General features: G+C 30.3%; 2 protein-coding genes across 5 annotated transcripts in view; both read left to right on the top strand.

Annotated features, from left to right (window-relative positions):
* LOC123012181 (metabotropic glutamate receptor 2) overlaps window positions 1–19,369 on the top strand; it is a 390,426-nt gene that overhangs the window by 337,893 nt on the left and 33,164 nt on the right. For all 4 annotated transcript variants that reach the window (XM_044410042.1, XM_044410034.1, XM_044410050.1 and 1 more), the window contains 2 exons: window positions 4,293–4,463; window positions 18,183–18,327. In XM_044410042.1, coding sequence (XP_044265977.1) covers window positions 4,293–4,463; window positions 18,183–18,327 — 316 coding nt within the window. The remainder of the gene's footprint in view (window positions 1–4,292; window positions 4,464–18,182; window positions 18,328–19,369) is intronic.
* LOC123012203 (lipase member N-like) lies at window positions 11,578–14,703 on the top strand. Its single transcript, XM_044410073.1, has 7 exons — window positions 11,578–11,750; window positions 11,802–11,994; window positions 12,045–12,159; window positions 13,488–13,734; window positions 13,967–14,113; window positions 14,171–14,395; window positions 14,450–14,703. The coding sequence occupies exons 1-7, from the start codon at window positions 11,583–11,585 to the stop codon at window positions 14,627–14,629; spliced, it is 1,275 nt and encodes a 424-aa protein (XP_044266008.1). The 5' UTR covers window positions 11,578–11,582; the 3' UTR covers window positions 14,630–14,703.

The following is a 19,369-nucleotide window of genomic DNA, read 5'->3' as shown; positions in this document are numbered from 1 at the left end:
CGATTTTCAACATTTGTAAAACAAACTCGCTGGGATACCTGTATAATAATTTTTACAGGGTGTTTCGCTTTTATTATTACAAATTTAAAAGGGTGATAGAATATTCAATTTTAAGACAAATGTTTCCTATGAACATGTATCAAAAATTGTTATGTAAGCGATGGACACCCCCTGAAAGAGATGCGTTTTTTAATGGGGTTTTCCCACTAAGGCAGAATAGATAAAATTGTAAACTGATTTTACTCAAAAACCGTAAGTTGTATAAAAAAAAAACGTTTAAGACCTCTAAACTACCATGGATAGTGATGAATTTCTTCTGTTGTAAAAAAAGTTAAAATAACTTGGAAATTATTAAATTTAGGTATAGAGAATGTTGATACAGATCGATGCAGAATTAAATTCTCTTTCACTTAGTGAAGAAAAAATTGGGTTGAAAAAAATGGCAGAGATCGATTTTTGAATAGAAATATGCAAATCCAACAAAATTTAAAAAGATATTTCGAAAACAGTTAAACTTAGATATAGTAGTCTAATATTATTCCGAAGAAAATATAAAAAATCGCGCTTTTTTATTTGATAAATTTAAGTTGGACTTTTTTACTTCTTTGCTACCTGTTATCTCCCAAAGCCACGATGACCCAAACTTCATACTTGCCCATCGTTCCTAACTGTGTTGGTAGTATGCGTTGACAAATTTTCAACTTTTATAAAATGACGAAGGTCTAGCGACCGCGGGCTCTCGCTCTATAGGAAAGGCAAATAAAAAATCTTTCAAAATCACTTAAGTAATCCAAAAACGCAATAAAAACATAACTTTCTATTTAAGATACCGAAGTTGATCTCTACTTCCGTTGTAACAGGAAATCTTGAAAATATTTTCCTTGAGCAGAACCTAACCAACTATGGCTATAAACAAAATTTTAGATAAACATCATTGTTAGAACTCCCAGTACTTCTAATGTGGGGTTTAGCCGGAACACCCTGTATATGTGATATATGTACATTTTATTCTGCTACGTAACTTTGGTATTATAAGCGTGAGAGAATAATGAAAGTATGCATCTGCAATATATCGTTGCTTTAGTAAAAATAAAATTTGAATAAATTGTACCCAATTGTACCCAATTCTTTCAATGTGGGGTTTAGTTTAATATTTTTCGATACATGTTCATAGGAAATTTGTACGAGTATCCTAAAATTGAATATTCTATCTCCGTTTAAATTTGTAACAATAAAAACGGAACATCCTGTATATACAAACAAGTGCGATTTCTTGCAGTTTATTTTTGGTGGTGAGTAGTGACGGCTTACAGAACCATAAAAAGGTCAAATTTTAGTTTGTGCTTAGCACACTTGATCGATCAATCTTCATCGATGCCAATTTGTATTATCACCAAAGATAACCCAACTACTGGACGCGTCGTCAATAAATAGATCAAGCAGCTGCTAGCGACGTATTTCACAAGCTTTCAGATAAGTCCTTGTGAATAAAACACGAATCCTCATGCTTCACGATGGTCACAACTGATTTCAATAGTTTGTTTTATATGAAAAATACAAGATGTTTTGTAAATGTCGATCAACTTTTCAAAATCTTGTACCTTTAGAAACACACAAAAACTTTGGTTGTTGAAAACAAAGAAAAGACTTGTGCACTTTATCCACAATAAAATTCTTTCTTACTAAAAGAATTCATCAATCATAAATCTCAGTAGTCGTCACTCTTGGAACCTATTTTTCTTTCCAATTAGTTTTGATCGAACGTTATAAATATGTAACAAAACAAAGTTCGCTAATTTATGTAATCTCGATGAAAGTTTGTGAAACTTTAAGCGCGAGTTTGCCTGCCTTAATTAAAACATCATAAATGTGGCAAACCTTTTATGCTGAATAAGTTAAAAACGGTGAATTTGAAAGCTCCTAATAAGATTGTTGTTAATTGGTTTTTCGTAATGAACCAGTTTTGAGAATCCTATTTAGCAATCGGGTAATTTTTAAATACATTATTTTTAATTGCATAATAATTTTGTCAAAAGAATTTCTTAATCCCGAGAGTAGGTGTATTTCGCCTTAGTGAGACCGGAAACCAATTTCAGTGAAACAGAGAGAAATACAGTCAAACTTAAATATTAAAAAGCAGAATAATAATAAACAAAAGCAAAGTACTTGAACCGTTGATCAATTTGTTCTCAGTTACGGATGAAAAATTTGCAATAAAAGCTAGATCATTGTTTAAGATTGAAATTTTTGGGCGTTTGTATTATTTTTGAGTTTTACAAAAAAAAATAATGAACTCATTTCGCCAATTTTTAATTCTATTTGCGTTTGCAAAATTTGGAGCTGATAGCTCTCTTCGTTTAGGACTTTAGGAGATATTAAGAAAAGATGGAAACAAATTTCAAATTTTGGCGCCATTTATTTATGGGAAGGAAGAGTTTTTGCACAATCGTTTACATGAAAATCCCACATTATACAGGGTGCGCCAGAACTCGCGCCCCAGAGAAAAATGCCATATAAGGTAAGGTACCAGGAACAAGGAACAAATGTTAAAAAAAATTTATCTATAAAAATTTCGAAGTTACGAGGGTTTAAAGTTTGCACTTTGAGTCTATTTATTTCTGTTGGAAAAATAATTTTCCAAGTTTTTTTGCTATAGGCTATTCAAAGAGGAAACAAGGAAGCTGTATCCTAAATTGTAACTCTATTCAATGTTATTTGTGGCTTTTATTGGCAAAATTTTTGTCCCTTTTTGACAGAGAGAATTTTTTAAAAATTTTTTCATGTTCCTAGGATCTTATCTTACTTGAAACTTTTCTCCGGGACGCGAGTTCTGGCGCATCCTGTATCTACGTGTTCTAAGGATTCCTGAATTTTTCCCCGATTAAAACGAAACCAGTCTGTATATAGGATAATTCATAAATATAAAGCAATATTTGAACCTCAAAAGTGACCTATAAAATGATATTAATTTATAAATAATAACTCGTGTCGTACCTACTAATAAAAATTTTACTGCCCTTGGAATGTGGGTATGAATTTTTTTTTGTAATAACTTTGGAACCATTTGACCAAATATTATAAAATTTGGAATAGTTACTTGCGAGAACATACCTTTTAAACTGGTAAACACGAAAACCGGATACATCTTCTCAATTTCTGGTTGCTGCAGTTGCAGGTCACATTTTCTGTGTTTTTCCGTTTTGTTGCTCTCTTAAAACTAATTTTTTATTGCTCAGATCGATAAAAATGCAAAACTTTTAATACTCCTAAAATGGACCGTATCAAAGATATTTTAATTTAAAAGGAAGGCTGCATAACGCTGAAAGCCAAAAATATGAATTTTGAATAATTGATATCCACAGCAACGAATGACCATGGTCACACAAATCGCTGTCACCCATTCAAAATTCCTCACTCAAAATTAAAATATTTTTGAAACGGTTTATTTTTAGGATATTATAGATTTTACGTTTTTTATTCAAAATTAATTGCCTTATCGATTTGAAGCAATAAAAAATTAATGTTAAGAGAGCAAAAAAATGGAAAAATACAGAAAATGTGAGTTGCAGTTGCAGCAACCGGAAATTGAGTAGATGTATTCGGTTTTCGTGATTACTAGTTCAAAAGATATGTTTTCGCAAATAACTGTTCCAAATTTTATCATTTTTGGTCAAATGGTTTCAAAGGTATTACAAAAAAAAAAAAACTGTACCCACACTCCGGGGGCAGTAAAATTCTTATAAGCAGATGTAGGATACGAGTTATTAATTAAATTATCATCATTGTGTAGGTCATTTTTGAAGTTCAAATATTGCTTCATATTTATGAATCACCCTGTATAAATTGTGCAGAACTCATAAACAAAACTACAATTTAAACAAAAATATTTTTCAGAAGCGATCAGATAATATTTTTGTTCAAAAGGTATGTACATACTTTTGGTTCACTCTGCATAACGCAACTATTTGTTAGTACAACTTTTTTTAATTCATCTCTTTAGCGATTTTCTTAGTAATAATTTTGGGGTAATCTATTAATACATTCGTAAAATCAATACTATTTCAATTTCCAAATGGTAATGTAGGTAGTAAATAACATTGTTACCACTAAGATTTACTAATTTTCATAATGACTGCAGTGGAAAATCAGATTTGTTGCGTAGTTATTTAGCAAAATTATTCATTTTTGCTTGATTTAAACCAACTCAGATTTCAAATACGAATTTTATTACAACTAACAACGCAAAAACAAAAAATATAATTTATTGTTCAAAATTACGTTTCTTGTTTCAGGTGTCCTTTTTTTCAACGAGTCCAGAACTGAGTAACAAGCAAAGATTCGAATTTTTCACCAGAACGATTCCATCTGATCATTATCAAGTGAAGGCAATGGTCAACATTGTTATCTTAATGGGATGGAGTTACATATCTATCATTTACGAAGAATCAAATTACGGGATTAAGGTAAGTTGACTGAAAAACAATTGGTGAAATGAAAGTTATGTAAATGCTTTTTCCCATAAAGATATCTACAATTTATAAGGACAATAACTACTTATATAACTTAGGGTGCCCATATTTAATGCATTTTAAGGAAATCTTAGGGTATTTCATAAATATGAAGCAATATTTGCACCTCAAAAATGACCTATAAAATAATGTTAATTCAATAATAATTCGTGTTTTACAGCCCGCAAAATTTGGTATGGAAATTTGTTACCTATTTTATAATAACTTCCAAACCATTTGTCCAAATATTATAAAATTTGTAACAGTTACTTACGAGAACTAGTAATTACGAAAACCGCATACTGGATATACCTTTATTCAATTTCTCCGGTTTCTGCAGGTTTCTATGTTTTTCAACAAAAATAGATCGTTTCAGAGAAATTTTAATTTAAAGTGAGCACTGCACATTAATAAAAGCAAAAAGTATGAATTTTGAATGAATGATATCCCCGACAACGATGATTTGTGACACAAATCTCTGTTAGGCATCTGTCAACTTTGCCATAGAAAGATTTTTGACACTTAATCGAAAATACTTAATAAGACTCCCACCTCAGACTCCAACATAACCTATAACAAATCTAAACGGATCTCGTAACATGTAATTCATAAAAAAAAATACAAAAACTTATCATGCACTATCCAAAAATTATTGGTTCGATTCGGTAAGTATCAACAACTACCAACATTGTTACACCCCCACCTGTTAGGTGGACAATTATAATTTTACAGCAGGTTTTTCAATATGTACCTAGTGCATCTCTCCCGGATTTACCCTATTTTAAATCTTTGTCTGATTCGGTAATTACAACTTTTACAATCATTGAAAGCTGGTACATTTACCCAATATCAAAATTAAAACCTCTTTTGCGTTTTAATTTTGCGAAAACCAAAATTTAATTTTTATATCAGGAATATGGTGGTTATTCTTCGAACTAAACCTTAGATTTTTTTAAAGTTGTAATCTTTTAAATTATGTGAAGTGCCACAATATCCACACTGTCAAACTTACGACGACCGATTTTAAGTAATGACATACCAAGAGTATGAAAAAGTATATACTACGTACTTTATGAGTGATTATTTTAGATAGTTTTGTGTGTTCAAAAAAATTAAATTAAATTTCCAATGGTGTTCAAGATTAATGATTTTTGCATAAATCTCGCGGTAAATCGTCGTTTTTTTTGACCGTGCTTAAACGTTCAAAAAATGAAAAAATAACACCATCTTCGTCTTAATTCTATGATTTTACTGATTGTTTTTAATAAGATTTTGCAAAACAATTGTTGTGTTATTAGCTGAAAAACATGCTAAAATATTTGAAAAAAAAAGGTAAAAAAGGGTAATTTTGCGGTCTTTAAGACCAATTGAAAATTTAGTTCAAAAACAAGCTTAAAGATTTAACGAAGATGAAAACAACACCATTCTAAATTTAGTCTTTGTGGCTTATTTTTGACCAAATTTTGCGCAAAGTCGAGCTAAAACCTGTAAACACACAGAACATCAATTTCAACTTATTTTTTGCGATTTTTAGGTGTATTTTTAGTCAGTTTTATCAAAACTTTTCAAATTAATATTGTTTTTATCTCAAAAATGTGTTTAAGCCCTCAAAATCGTTAAAAATGGCGCTATATTTCGGCCTAAACTGATAAATTTTTAGCTTGTTTTTAATTGGAATCTGAGAAATAATTTCCGTTCTTAGCTGAAAAACGTACATTCCGAAATATGTAATTTGTATTTTAATTTGGCAATTTTCGACTTCGTTTAGTGAAATTTCGTAAAAAGAAGAAATCAAACTAAAGTAGTTTAGTGAGTTTTTGAATCCGTTTTAAGAAAATTCAGTGAAATAATTGAGTTTTTGACTGAAAAACGTGTAAAATGCTCGACCAATGCAAAAAATAGTCGGAGTTTCTACCTAATTCTCCACATCAACAATTGAAAAACCGAATGATTTCAACGACGATTGCCCAGTCAGAAAAACTAATTCTATTTAATGTTCGGGGAAGTATAATATGCAAAAAAAAAATTATTTCTAAAAAATCAAAACTTTTTGGAAGATTTCAAAATTAGTTATTTACCTAACGTGTTTGGAAAATACAATTTCCTATATAAGCAATTTGTTTGCAGCACAACCGTAGGGAGTTATAAAACATGATTAAAAAATGTGGGGCCAACTTTCGCATAGTGGTAAAAAGACTTTCAGCTAAAAATAAATTCAGAATTTTGTTCAACCTTTTTTTCTGAACAAAAAACAGAACTGTTAATTTTCATATTATCATGTAGGCATCTTAGCTTTTTTGTTTCCGATGTTGATAGATTTAATTTACTGCTGAATTTGCTAGTTTGTTAAATGTTTTTTACACCATAGGGTTGGTGATTTTTTTCAACAGGTATCTATTCAGTCTCACAAGATTTACCGTTTCCGCTAACTAAATTCACGATTACATACCCGTTACTTTTGAATCATCCTGTATAGCTTTAGATTTATAATTGTTTTGTATTGGCTTTTATTTGGAAATTTTTACAAAACTTTTTTAGGTCAAAGGAAGTATAAATAAAATAAACATAAAGATTATCCTTATAATGGTATAATTTATTACTAGGAGTAAAAAGTATTTATTTTTGGATGAGCTCAGATGTTTGCAGCCGAGGCATAGCAAAATAAGCGAAACACAAAAAAGCTAGTAGCTGCTCCAATAATATTATTAACTTCATGCGTATAACATTTTCTTTATTTTCAGATCAAATTGTGTTAATATAACTTCTTATATAACTCCATTTTGTGATGCTTGTCCTTGAAATATATTTGCCTGATTTTGTGGAAGATGGTATACAGAACAAAGAAAATAAAACCATTAAATGCGTCGCGACGTTTCGATACCTTTATTGTATCTTCTTCAGGTGAAGAATTTTCGTTGACTGAACATGGGAGGCATGGCACAGTCAAGGAAGAACTTAAGGTATCGAAACGTCGCGACGAATTTAATGATTTTATTACCATCTCCCACGAAATTCTTATACATATAACTATAACTTCTCCGTTTTGAATAAGATCTGTAAAATTTTGTTCTTCAGAATCTTGAATTTTGGATGCTTTAGGATCAAGTATTTTCATTGCTGTCTCTTTTTTATGTCTTAAAGACTCTTGATAAAAAAACCGGAGTAGGTCCATTGAAACGTAGTAAGACATATTCTCTATGTGGATTCAAGTAAAACAGTAAAAGTTTCCAATAACAGTGGATGAACTTTTTTGTCTTGTTGTCTAAAATTTAAATAGGAAAAATATGCCTAGACAACATTTTCGGAGTAATGACAAACACTTTGTTCTCCGCACCATTTCAAGAACCTTTCGAGTTCGGCTACTCGTAGATTTTTCGAGACTTGACTGGTATTAAGGTGTCAATAGCGGCTTTTGCAGTTTCCTTTACTTCAGGAGGTGTAACACTGCTACACTTTTTCAGACATCTTTGGTAATCCGTGCTTTTCGCGTGAATTTTTGCACAATTTCCTGTGTTTGCACTTTGCACACGACCACGAACTGTCATTTGTTACTCAATATATTTTTAATAAAATTCAATGTTGCCAATGTCACCATACTAAAAGTTACTGTTATTATTGTACTAGTACAAAAACGGATTTGCATTATTATATCGTAATTTAATGCCCTTGTTCTACGCCGTCGGTGCTGTACAATAACAACAATATTGTTATACGCAATAAAAACATAAAGGATAGATTTACTGATTAGTACATAATATTTATGCCATGAATGTTTCAACTAATTTTAAGACCTCGGTCATTATTTCTATTAACATTGATAATGCATACAGGGTGTTTACAGTCTTGGAGTTGAAAATTGAACTAGTAATAGAAGAATACAGAAATATTGTAACCGAGAAAAAAAACTCACACAATTGTTATTATCAAGAATGTTATTTAACTCCAAAATATTGGTACACGGTTTGAGGGTCACTGGAATTATTTCCTTGTTCAGATAAAATTGTATTGTTGCAACAGATAAAAAAATCGTATCCATGACAATGAAAGAAAAAAGTGACTTCATAGTTTTGACACTGTCTTCATTTGATTTGCTTTTGCTTTAGTTTTTATCAAAATTCAAAGATCTTCTGTTTAATCTCTTCCAGCGAAATGGTTTCCAACAGGTTTGATTCGTTTTTCTTAATTTTTCTCCAAATTTATAAACATGTATGGCAAAATATTAAAATAATAAATTGGTTGTCGTGATTATGATTTACGGTGAAACACAAGATAATGATACTAATAACCATTGTTGCAGCCGAAGCAGTAGTTCTCAAACAAATAGTGTAAAATGAATAATTTCCTTTAACAACGTGAATTTTTGTTTTATATAGCGTATTAGTTTTTTCTACGGTGAATATCATCTCATTTAAATTTCAACCTCAAGACCGTAAACACGCTGTATAGTTTAAAATGTAAATAGGTAAGTGCATTGAATTTTGAATTAAGCAAAATACGTTTATATACAAAAAACTTCATTTTTAATCTGTAATAAAAAGGCAAGCAGTTCCGAAGAAGGCAAAACACTGAAACCGGTTACCAGAACTGAAAATTGAACTGAAAAGAAAAAAAGAAAAATTTATAATTCCAGTAAAGCTTGCAAGTTTCAATTCAACTCAACTTTAGCGTTTTTACCAGTTAGGTATACTCAGAAAATCGCCTAGTGTAAAAATTCGAGGTTGTTGTGGGTCTTGACGCCATATGTTTTCACTAACTTTGTTGACAGTTTCAATTATCTTGATGAACTGTGGCTTCAATTTTCAAGTTAGGCCAGCAAGTGTCGCTAGAATATAAATTAATATAAAAAATGTTTGTGTCATTTTGTAACCAAATATTAATTTTTGAATGATTTATAACCTGTCAGAAGTGTAAGCGAACGAATAAATGCGGGTGCCAATTTACTTTCTTTCTTTTCAATTCATCAAACGCAAAGTTTTTCAAACGGAAAAAGAGCGATTTATTTGAAAAATAAATGCATATTTAATAAGAAAATGGATTTCGTAGAGCCCACGAATATGTAACTCGCTCATAGTTAATGGAGCGAATTATGTTGCGTTTGTTAATTCAATTTTACTTTTCTTGCTATATTTGTTGGTCAAATGTTAAATTTAATTTATGAAAGTTAAATATTAATAAGAAATGAGTTCAATTATATTTCTCTTTATACAGCACATACAGGCTGCTCGTGCCCCGACATAAATTCCAAGTAAGATATCAGAAAGATGGGAAAAATGTTTAAAAAATTCTATCTGCCAAATAAAATTCCCATTTAGTTTTTGGCTTTTGAGATTTTTTTGTCTTTTTTAGTCTACTATAGTGTGATGATTCTGTACGAAGTGATGCATAAAGACTGAGTCTGTTGGTAACAGATTTGAAAGTATTTTTGTCAATAATTTGAAACACTGCACCCGGATACGGTTTTGCTTAACAAATACTTGACGTACAACCCCTCAAGATTGTTGAGGGGGGGGGGGGGGTAATAAAATGCCAATAAAAGACAAAATAACGTTAAACATAGTTACAATTCAGGTTACAGCTTCTTTGTTTCCTCTTCTAATAGGCTGCAGCAAAAAAAAAAACATGGAAAATTGTTTTCCCATTAGGAATAAATAATAAGGTCAAAGTGCAAAATTTAAACTCCCTTAATTTCAAAATTTTAATAGATAGATTTTTTTAACATTTTTTCTATATTCTTCATATCTTACCTTACATTGAATTTTTCACTGGGGCGCGAGTTATAAAACGCCCTGTGTTTCCCCAGAATCCGTTTACAAGAGGAATAAAATTATCTTTTTTTCTCTGTATTTTAAATCTTGTCACATTGGCGGTTTTATTTTTTATTTTTTTGACAACGATGTCACTTTGTCAAATGAGTTTACGCAAGTAAAATAACAAACATTTTTGTGAAACACATGATTTTAATAAATTGGTGGCAACTTAAAGAAACAGCTTTAAGATGATAAAAACATTCTTAATTAATTTATTGTTAAAGTGAAATCGTTGTCAAAAAAATAAAACTGCCAATGTGATGGGCCTTAAAAAAACAGAAAAAAATTACAATTACTAAGTTTGAATAATGTGGTTTTAGTTATAGATTGGTTCGTTTCAAGTTAAGCAAAAAATGTTATTTATCTTTAAGTGGTCGAAAATTGCGCCTTTGTGAATCTTTATAGAAACGGTTGACGTGGCTTTTTTGTAAACGGATGTGAAATAAATAGGAAACATAGAATTAGGCGTATAGTCATGAAAGTTTTTGTTCAACAAATACGACTTCCTCTAAAAAAGTAACGCATTTTTTAGCAATGGTACAGAGTACGCTAAAAAATATATCTACAAAAATTTAAATGCTATGATAGTCCATATTTATTTATAGTAGTTTATACAGGGTGCGCCAGAACTCGCGCTCCAGAGAAAAATGCCATATAAGATAAGATACTAGGAACATGGAAAAAATGTTAAAAAAAATTTATCTATAAAAATTTCGAAGTTATGAGGGTTTAACGTTTGCACTTTGACTTTATTTATTTCTGTTGGAAACATAATTTTCCAAGTTTTTTTGCCATAAGCTATTAAAAGAGGAAACAAGGAAGCTGTATCCTAAATTGAAACTCTGTTCAATGCTACTTGTGGCTTTTATTGGCAAAATTTTTGTCCCTTTACTAAATAATTCTAAAAAAACATATACAAAATCATCAGTACCATTAAATAGATATAAAAAAAATGTCAAATGTCAAAAAATAAATGTCAAAATTTTTTGACAGATAGAATTTTTTAAACATTTAAAACATTTTTTCATACTCTGTATCTTTGTCTGAGAGCAAACTTTTTGTTCACCTTGTATGCTTTTAAAATGAAATGTAATTTATGCATGGTGCAGTTATTAGTTATATCATAATAACCTTTTTTTATCGCTATCAAAAATAAAAGCTATTTAATGAAGTATTTACAACAACTATATAGATATGTAATAACATAAAGATGTTTTTTGAAAAAAATTTCCAGTAATCGAACCGATACTTCAAATACTAAAACAATATGACATTTATAAAATCCATATTCATACATTTTTTACTCTTGCTTTCAGTTAAATTTTGTGTGCAAGCAACCAATCTGGAGAATAATGCCTGCACAAGTTTGTGGTCATATCCTATAAAAGACATCAGTCCAAATTGCTTTTACAATCCCAACGTCCTGTCTACAACGGTAAAAAAAGTCTCAAAAGTTTGAAAAATATACAAATAAAACACTTTTTAGCCATTGATGATAATTCAGAATGGTTATGAGGTTTTCACATATTATGTCACAACTCCGGATGGTTACGTTTTGGAAATATTTCGCATACCGCCTAAAGAAGATGATAATCGAAAAAATAAACAACCCATTATTTTAGAGCATGGAATTTTTGTTGATTCAGGTTCTTGGATCTTTACAGGAAATGGATCATTGGGTAAAAAAAAATTGTTTTCTAAACACTCGTAACTTTTTTTGCAAATGTAGCAATAACATTAGCTTCAATGGGTTATGATGTTTGGTTAAGTAATCAACGGGGAACTCGTTATTCGCGTACCCATAACACTCTTAATGCCGCAGGGTATGATTATTGGCTTTACAGGTACGTGTTTTTATCGAAATGTTTACAAAGCAAACAATTTTTTAATAAACTGCGGCTAAAAAACTACATTGAAAAGTATTGTTTTTTATTTTAAGTTTTTAACAACACTAATAACGAATTCGTTTGAGTGCATTAAACAGCATTTAGTGTATTTTATGTTTTTAATGTTGATAACAATGACGTGGGAGGTAAATTACTTTCATTCTTCTTACCAATATAACAAATTTTAGATGGCGGATATGAAAAAATCTTTAGAATTCATTTACATGTTACAGACATCAAGAAATGTCAATTAAATTTTTCAACAGCACTGCCACTGTCACTAACTGACACAAAATTCCCCAAATTAATATATATGTATACAGGATGCGCCAGAACTCGCGCCCCAGAGAAAAATTTCAAATAAGATAAGATGCCAGGAACATGGAAAAAAATTTAAAAAATTCTCTGTCAAAAAATTTTGACATTTATTTGTTGACATTTGACATTTTTTTATGTCTATTTAATGATACTGATGAACTTGTATATGTTTTTTTACAATTATTTAGTAAAGGTACAAAAATTTTGCCAATAAAAGCCACAAATATCATTAAACAGAGTTACAATTTAGGATACAGCTTCTTTGTTTCGTCTTCTAATAGCCTGTAGCAAAAAAACTTGAAAAATTATTTTTGCAACAGAAATAAATAGAGTCAAAGTGTAAACCCTGATAACTTCGAAACTTTTATAAATATTTTTTTTTTATATTTTTTCCATGTTCCTGGTATCTTTCCTTATATGGCATTTTTCTCTGGGGGCGCGAGTTCTGGCGCATCCTGTATATTTTTTAAACGGCATAAAACGCAAAAAATAGAACAAAATGTAAAAAAGATTCTTTACTGAGGATCATTTCAGCAATTGTTTATTTCTCAACTCGCCCCTCCGCGGCTCGTATCGGAATTTCAAGTCTTGCTTGAATGTTGAATGGATGAGTGAAGCACGTACATTAGTACATTAGTACTATTTTCACATAGTAGGTAAACTTTTAAGTTTATTTGGATGTTTTATCATCTCAAATGACCTTGATTGATGATCTTAAGATGGGAAAGTCCCATTGTATGGTTCCTGTGCAAGAAGATTAGTTGTAAATAATACCTATGTTTGACCTTGAGACAGGCCTTGAGTGTAAACATCCTTGAGATAGGAGAAACATCTCAGGGTATGGTCCTTGTGTAAATATATTGCCCTTTGAACGTATAAAAAACGTCTGCTTTGTTGTTTTGTTATCAGCTTTTTTCTCTGCAGAAAATTTTGTCTTTGAGTTTTTAAATTTTTCTTTTATTTTTTAGTATCGATCAGGTTGCATCTAACGATGTACCAACGATTTTAGAAAAAGTGGCACTAGAAACAGGCAAATCTGGTTCGATTATATACATAGGGCATTCGAGAGGAAGTACTCTAATTTTTATGTACGCTTCCACATTTCCACAAAAAACAGAGAAATTACTTAAAGGCATTATTGCTTTAAGTCCGGTCGTTTATTTGGACTTGGATTGGTATCTGAAGCCACTGGGAAAATTAGGACCACTCATTGGAGTAAATTTTATATACTTCTAACGGGTGTTTATTTAAATTTAGCGTCATAGTTGATGATATGAGTGAGTGTTTTGTGAACGGACCACAATTTTTAATACGCCCGGCTAGGTGTCAAATGTCAGATTAATAACTTTCAATACGATGGTTTGTTCACAATCGAATTTTCATGGATAGCTTTGACGCCAAATTTAAAAAACACCCGATATATGATCTGTATTATTTTTCTTTACAGAACATCCTTTTAAAACTCGGTGTTTCCGTTATAAACAGATATTTTGAAATCACAGTTAATTTGTTGCAGCATATTTGCAGATGGGTCCCTTATTTGTGTAAGTTTGCAGCAACACTTTCTTCGGGCAGGAGTAATCATTTGCGTCCGGTAACATTTTTATTTTGAAAAAAAAATGATTTTTGCTAATTAATCTTAATTATTTAGGAAGACTTACTAGCATATTTTTCTCATTATCCGGCAAGTATAGCAGTCATGCAGTTAATACAGTATACACAAATCTATATTTCTGACAAATTCCAAAAATATGATTATGGTTTGAAAAATCTAGAAATATACAAACAAGTAAATCCTCCGGTTTATCATTTATGTAATATTACAACTCCGGTTTTTATGTTTTACGGCAAACACGACATCGTAATCAAAACTCAGGTAGTTAATAAAAGATTGTTTGGATTTTATTTACTTTCAGTTTTGTGTTTGTAGAATGTTGAACGATTATATAATGAACTCGGAAGCAAGAAGAAAAATTTCACAAGTGTTCCGTCTTTTAGCAATGAAGATGACGAACAGTTTGGTCACAATGATTTTTTTTGGACTAAAGACTTAGATAAATATCTCTATAAGGATCTGTTCGCTGTGTTGGAAATCGAATTAAGTACTTAGTTCTTTATCCTAACGAATGGTTGATCTGAAATAGAATGTATACCGGATTCACGAAATATAGAACTTTTCCCATTTTTGATTTTTTATTTTACTAAAATAACAAAATACGTAATAAGAAATAAGCAAGTGAAACGTAATGTTACATTCTGAGAACTCGTGGGGGTTTACAATTTTTAGCAATCAACAAGTTGCTAAAAATAGTGTCAAAAATCGAATTTTGAAACTTTTTTTTAAACAGTCACAACAAACGCGAAATAGAAAAAGTAAATTTAATTTAAAGAGTAAACAATTAGCATTCAAAGATATACGAAAGCGAATCATTTGAGGGTCTTGAGAGAAGTAAAAGTTGAATCAGTGGTTTAGTGCAATGATAATTTCAGTTCGCTAGTTCCAGGATCATAATTTTTTTGTTTACCCGCACTCATGCTAATGGGTTTTTATAAATCATCCATGTAGCTATGTAATTTATGACTGGAATAACAATTGGTTTGATTATTATCTGACTGGTAACACGATTTGTCGCTTTGCATTTGCGAGTACCTACCTATTATTACAAAAATGCAAACATTTGCACAAAATAAGTAGCTTTATTAGAGTGTAAAAATTAATTAATTTGTTGTGACTACATCTCTGTTTATACAAGGCTCATCTTTTACTTCTAAAAAAAATTCGAAATGAATGCCAAAATATTATGGGATATTACTTAACTTTTCTTATAAATATAAAAGACGTGAACACCTTTTTATTTTTAAATAATTTTGACAACAATTTTTATTTCAATTTCCTTTTTTGTTTTTCACACGTTATAAATGAAGCATCATTTAGATAATAAAAAACCACTCACAAAATATTTTACGAAGTTTGTTAAAGGTTTCGTCTGGAGAATATCGAATTAAAATTTGTCTTCTTTTTACCCTATACCAAATTACAAACTCATGGTTTTTATTATTTTTTTCCAAGATAATTAATTGCTTTTTATTATCATATCATCAAAAAGTTATTTAGAACTAAGTGTATTTTTTTGTTCGTAATAAAAGAACTGTTAAAAATAACATTCTTTGATTTGTAAAATACTAACATTAAAAAATTGAAAAATCATTTTGAAATGTGGTATTCGGGCCTAAATGCGGATTTTAAACAACTTTTCTTATTAACTTTGTGTCGTTCAGAAAAAGCACTTTACTCTATAGTAAAATAAGTTTTTTTTTTAATTTCCAAGGCATACTATTTTTCAAAACCAAAATTATGTTAGAAATTAGAAATTCCTCCACCATGTTTATTTAGGCCCAATTTCTGGAATATTAAAATTTATTTGTTCGATAGTTGGTAAGGCCCGATTTCTGGAAACATATTCTAGAACATGTTTATACAAACATGTATCGACAAATTTATATAAAGGAGCCACATCCCATGGAAGGGGATGTGCATGTTTTAATGGATTTTTTTCAATATTTCAGAAACCATTGCAAATAAAATTACAAAATTTGCTACAATTGATAACCTTTATATACCCAAACGAATTCAAAGATAAAATGTCAAAATTTTTACTCAGGGGTGTCCAAAACTGGGAGGGTTTAGGGTAAAAAGTACCCTAATTTTTGGATGTTGGTTCTTGCCACTTTCAGCCATAAAATTCTAAATTCTATAGTTTTTCACTAAAAAGAGGTCTCTTGCGTTCTTTCGATACAACTTACCGTTTTTGAGTAAAATCAATTTACAATATGTGTTACAGACCATAAAGAGAACAAGAATTAAAAATTAAATTTGTTTTACCGTTTAAGAAGCCCGTCATTAAAAATTTCGACAACTGATCTTTGAATTCGTTCAGGTGTTTAAAGGTTATCAGCTGTACAGTCGAACAAAGTGAAAATGACGCCTCAATAAAGCAGCGCCTGCTGTGGATGCCGACCCTTCTAGCCGCAAGCAGGCAGGGTCATAAATTATCGGATTGCAAACCTGACGTAGTTTCAAGATAAATTTCTTTAGAAGCCGGTTTACAGAAAGCGAAATGAAAATTTAATTCAGAATTAAACTAATTCGAATTAAGTTGCCATTTATTTTGGTCAAGCTAAATGAAAATGCAATTTTTTTAATAAAAAATTTAACAAACCATTTTTTGAAGAAAATTATGCATTAATGATGACATTGACGAAAAAACAAATTATTATTAATGTAATAATTTTTTAACTGTTTTTCAAAATAAAATAATTTTATAAATCATTTAAAATACTCGTATTATGGTTTTACATAAAATCAAGTTTAAAGTAGAGAAAACCTATTTCGTACAAAAATTATGTTACTTAATTTAATTTTCGAAAACAGTTTATCAAAAAAATGTGTTACATTAATGATTCGAATTAGTTTAATTCTGAAACAAATTTTAATTTCGCTTTCTGCTCAAAGAATTAAACCACTCGCGGTAAAGGCACAAGTGGAATTAAGCCTTCTTCTCGCAAATAAACAATGTTTTAATTCATTTGTTGTTTTACATAAAATTAAGTTTAAAATAGAGAAAGCCTATTTCGTTCAAAAATTATGTTAATTAATTTTATTTTGAAAAAACAGTTAAAAAAATATTAAGTTAATAATGATTTGTTTTTCGTCAATGTCATTATTAATGTATAATTTTCTTTAAAAAAAAGAATTTGACGTTTGTCAATGCAAAATAAATGACAACTTAATTAGTTTAATTCTGAATTAAATTTTTATTTCGCTTTCTGTAAACCGGCTCCTAAAGGAATTTATCTTGAAACTACGTCAAGTTTGCAATCCGATAATTTACGACCCTGCCTGCTTGCGATTAGAAGTGCTGGTTTATTGAAGCGTCATTTTCATTTTGTTCGACTGTACCAACTTTTGTAATTTTATCTATTTTGAAATAGTGGGGGTGTAGCTCGCTTACAAAACATTTTTTGATACATGTTCATAAGAAACTTTCGTCTAAAAATTGAATATTCTATCACCTGTTTAAGTCTGTAACAACAAAAACGGGACACTCTGTATTTAATATTTTATTAAAGAAAGCCTAAAACTTTAAAAGTTTATATCATTGCAATAAAAAAATTAAATCGCAATTTATTAGAAGTTTTCATGACTACCTTAGTCGTTGATATAGATTTATGGTCGTATGATAGTGGTTGTACACTTTTGTTTAGGTATACTTTAGGAAGTATGAAATTAATTTAGAAAGTAAGCGTTAATTTGGGCATTTTAAAAGAGTACGAAACAAAATGTATCGCAAAGCTGTTTCGCGAATTTTGGGACAGCCCGTATATTTACCAAGTATGGATTTAAATCGATAAATTCAAAAGCGTGGGCTTTTCATTCGCCATAATGACTGTAATAACGTTATCGAAGACGTCAACACACTAACATCATCAATAAGTTAAGGTGATAATTTCGCTCAAAACTCTTCAGAAGTCGCACTTTATTAGATTGTCACTCCGTCATACTCTCTTGACGTAGAATTTTTTTCTAATACTGTCAATCATTCTTAACATAATTTTCCTCAAGTTCCGCATTTTCTTACCAATGTTTATTATTTTTGTTGCAGGCATTCGAAGAGTTGGAAGACCTCTTAGCTGAACACAATATATGCATAGCTGTAAAGGAAAAGCTTGTAAAAGATTCCGGAGTGGCGGATGAGTCGGCATACGACAACATCGTACAAAAACTTTTAACGAAGCCAAGAGCTAGAGGTAAACTGCTCTTAAACTGGTCTTTATCCTGACACATAAAACACTGAAACTTCCACTCGGATAGCCTCTTTCAGGTGATCCGGTAACAATCGCATTTAAACTATGATACTAAAGTTTACGACGGTAATAATCATTTTCAACATCACAAACTTTTTTGGTTACAAAGTGAGTAACTTGACAAGATCCGATTATCCTTGATTTGTGTCGGAAACTGGTCTGAAACTTATACTGTCAGGTACAGTTTGAAATTATGTTCATAACCTTTAAAATATTGAATTTTAAAAATTTATTTAGATTGTATGACAATTTAACAGCGTTTTCTAAAATCGTAAGTATTACAAAAATTATGGATTCCAAAGGAACAAAAAATGGTTTAATTCCTAACTTATTTGATTTCGAGCTTGATTATATCTTAAGAGAGTTTTGTTACTGAAGGATTTAATTCTATCTCGTTTATAGGATTTAAGTTCTCTCAACTTCTTACGTTTTTATCGTACGTGATCCTTTTTTGAAATCAACAGACGCTTTTGAGTTTATTTCCAAATCCGATAAAAAGAACTAAAATATTTTGTTTAGAAACCTTTAGTCAATTTTTACGTTGTGTTCTTGTAGAATTTTGTCAAACTTTCACCATTATCTAAATAATACAATTAAACATTGGGTTAAAGTTTCCGTGGAAAATTTTATTTTGTCTGAATCGAATGTGAAATGATAAATATAATGGCGCTGTTTGCAAGTTATGACGGTTTCAGGCGTCTGTAAAAGAGTTTTTCAAGATCCTTTACTTTCCCCATTTGATCTTATTTTCGCTTGTTTTGCTTGTTAATGGTGTGCAATAGAGTAATAGCGACGTGTGAGAGATGTTAAGGATTGTACAAATTCGTAAAAGTGATGTAGTTTTTTCAATGGAAAGCTTACGAGCGATAGTTTTTGTTACATTTTTTAATTTTTTCTTTGTTTTTGGGGTTTCTTTTTTAATTTGTACTGTGGATGGGAAAATGGTGCTTTAGACGGAAATTAGTTTTTAAAATGACTGATGTTT

This window comes from Tribolium madens, unplaced genomic scaffold (assembly GCF_015345945.1).
Source record: "Tribolium madens isolate multiple individuals breed KSU strain unplaced genomic scaffold, Tmad_KSU_1.1 Scaffold_19;HRSCAF=116;Tcas5.2_LG9, whole genome shotgun sequence".
Taxonomy (NCBI): domain Eukaryota; kingdom Metazoa; phylum Arthropoda; class Insecta; order Coleoptera; family Tenebrionidae; genus Tribolium; species Tribolium madens.
The sequence above is the reverse complement of the archived record's forward strand: the minus strand, read 5'-3'. Positions and strand labels throughout refer to the sequence as shown.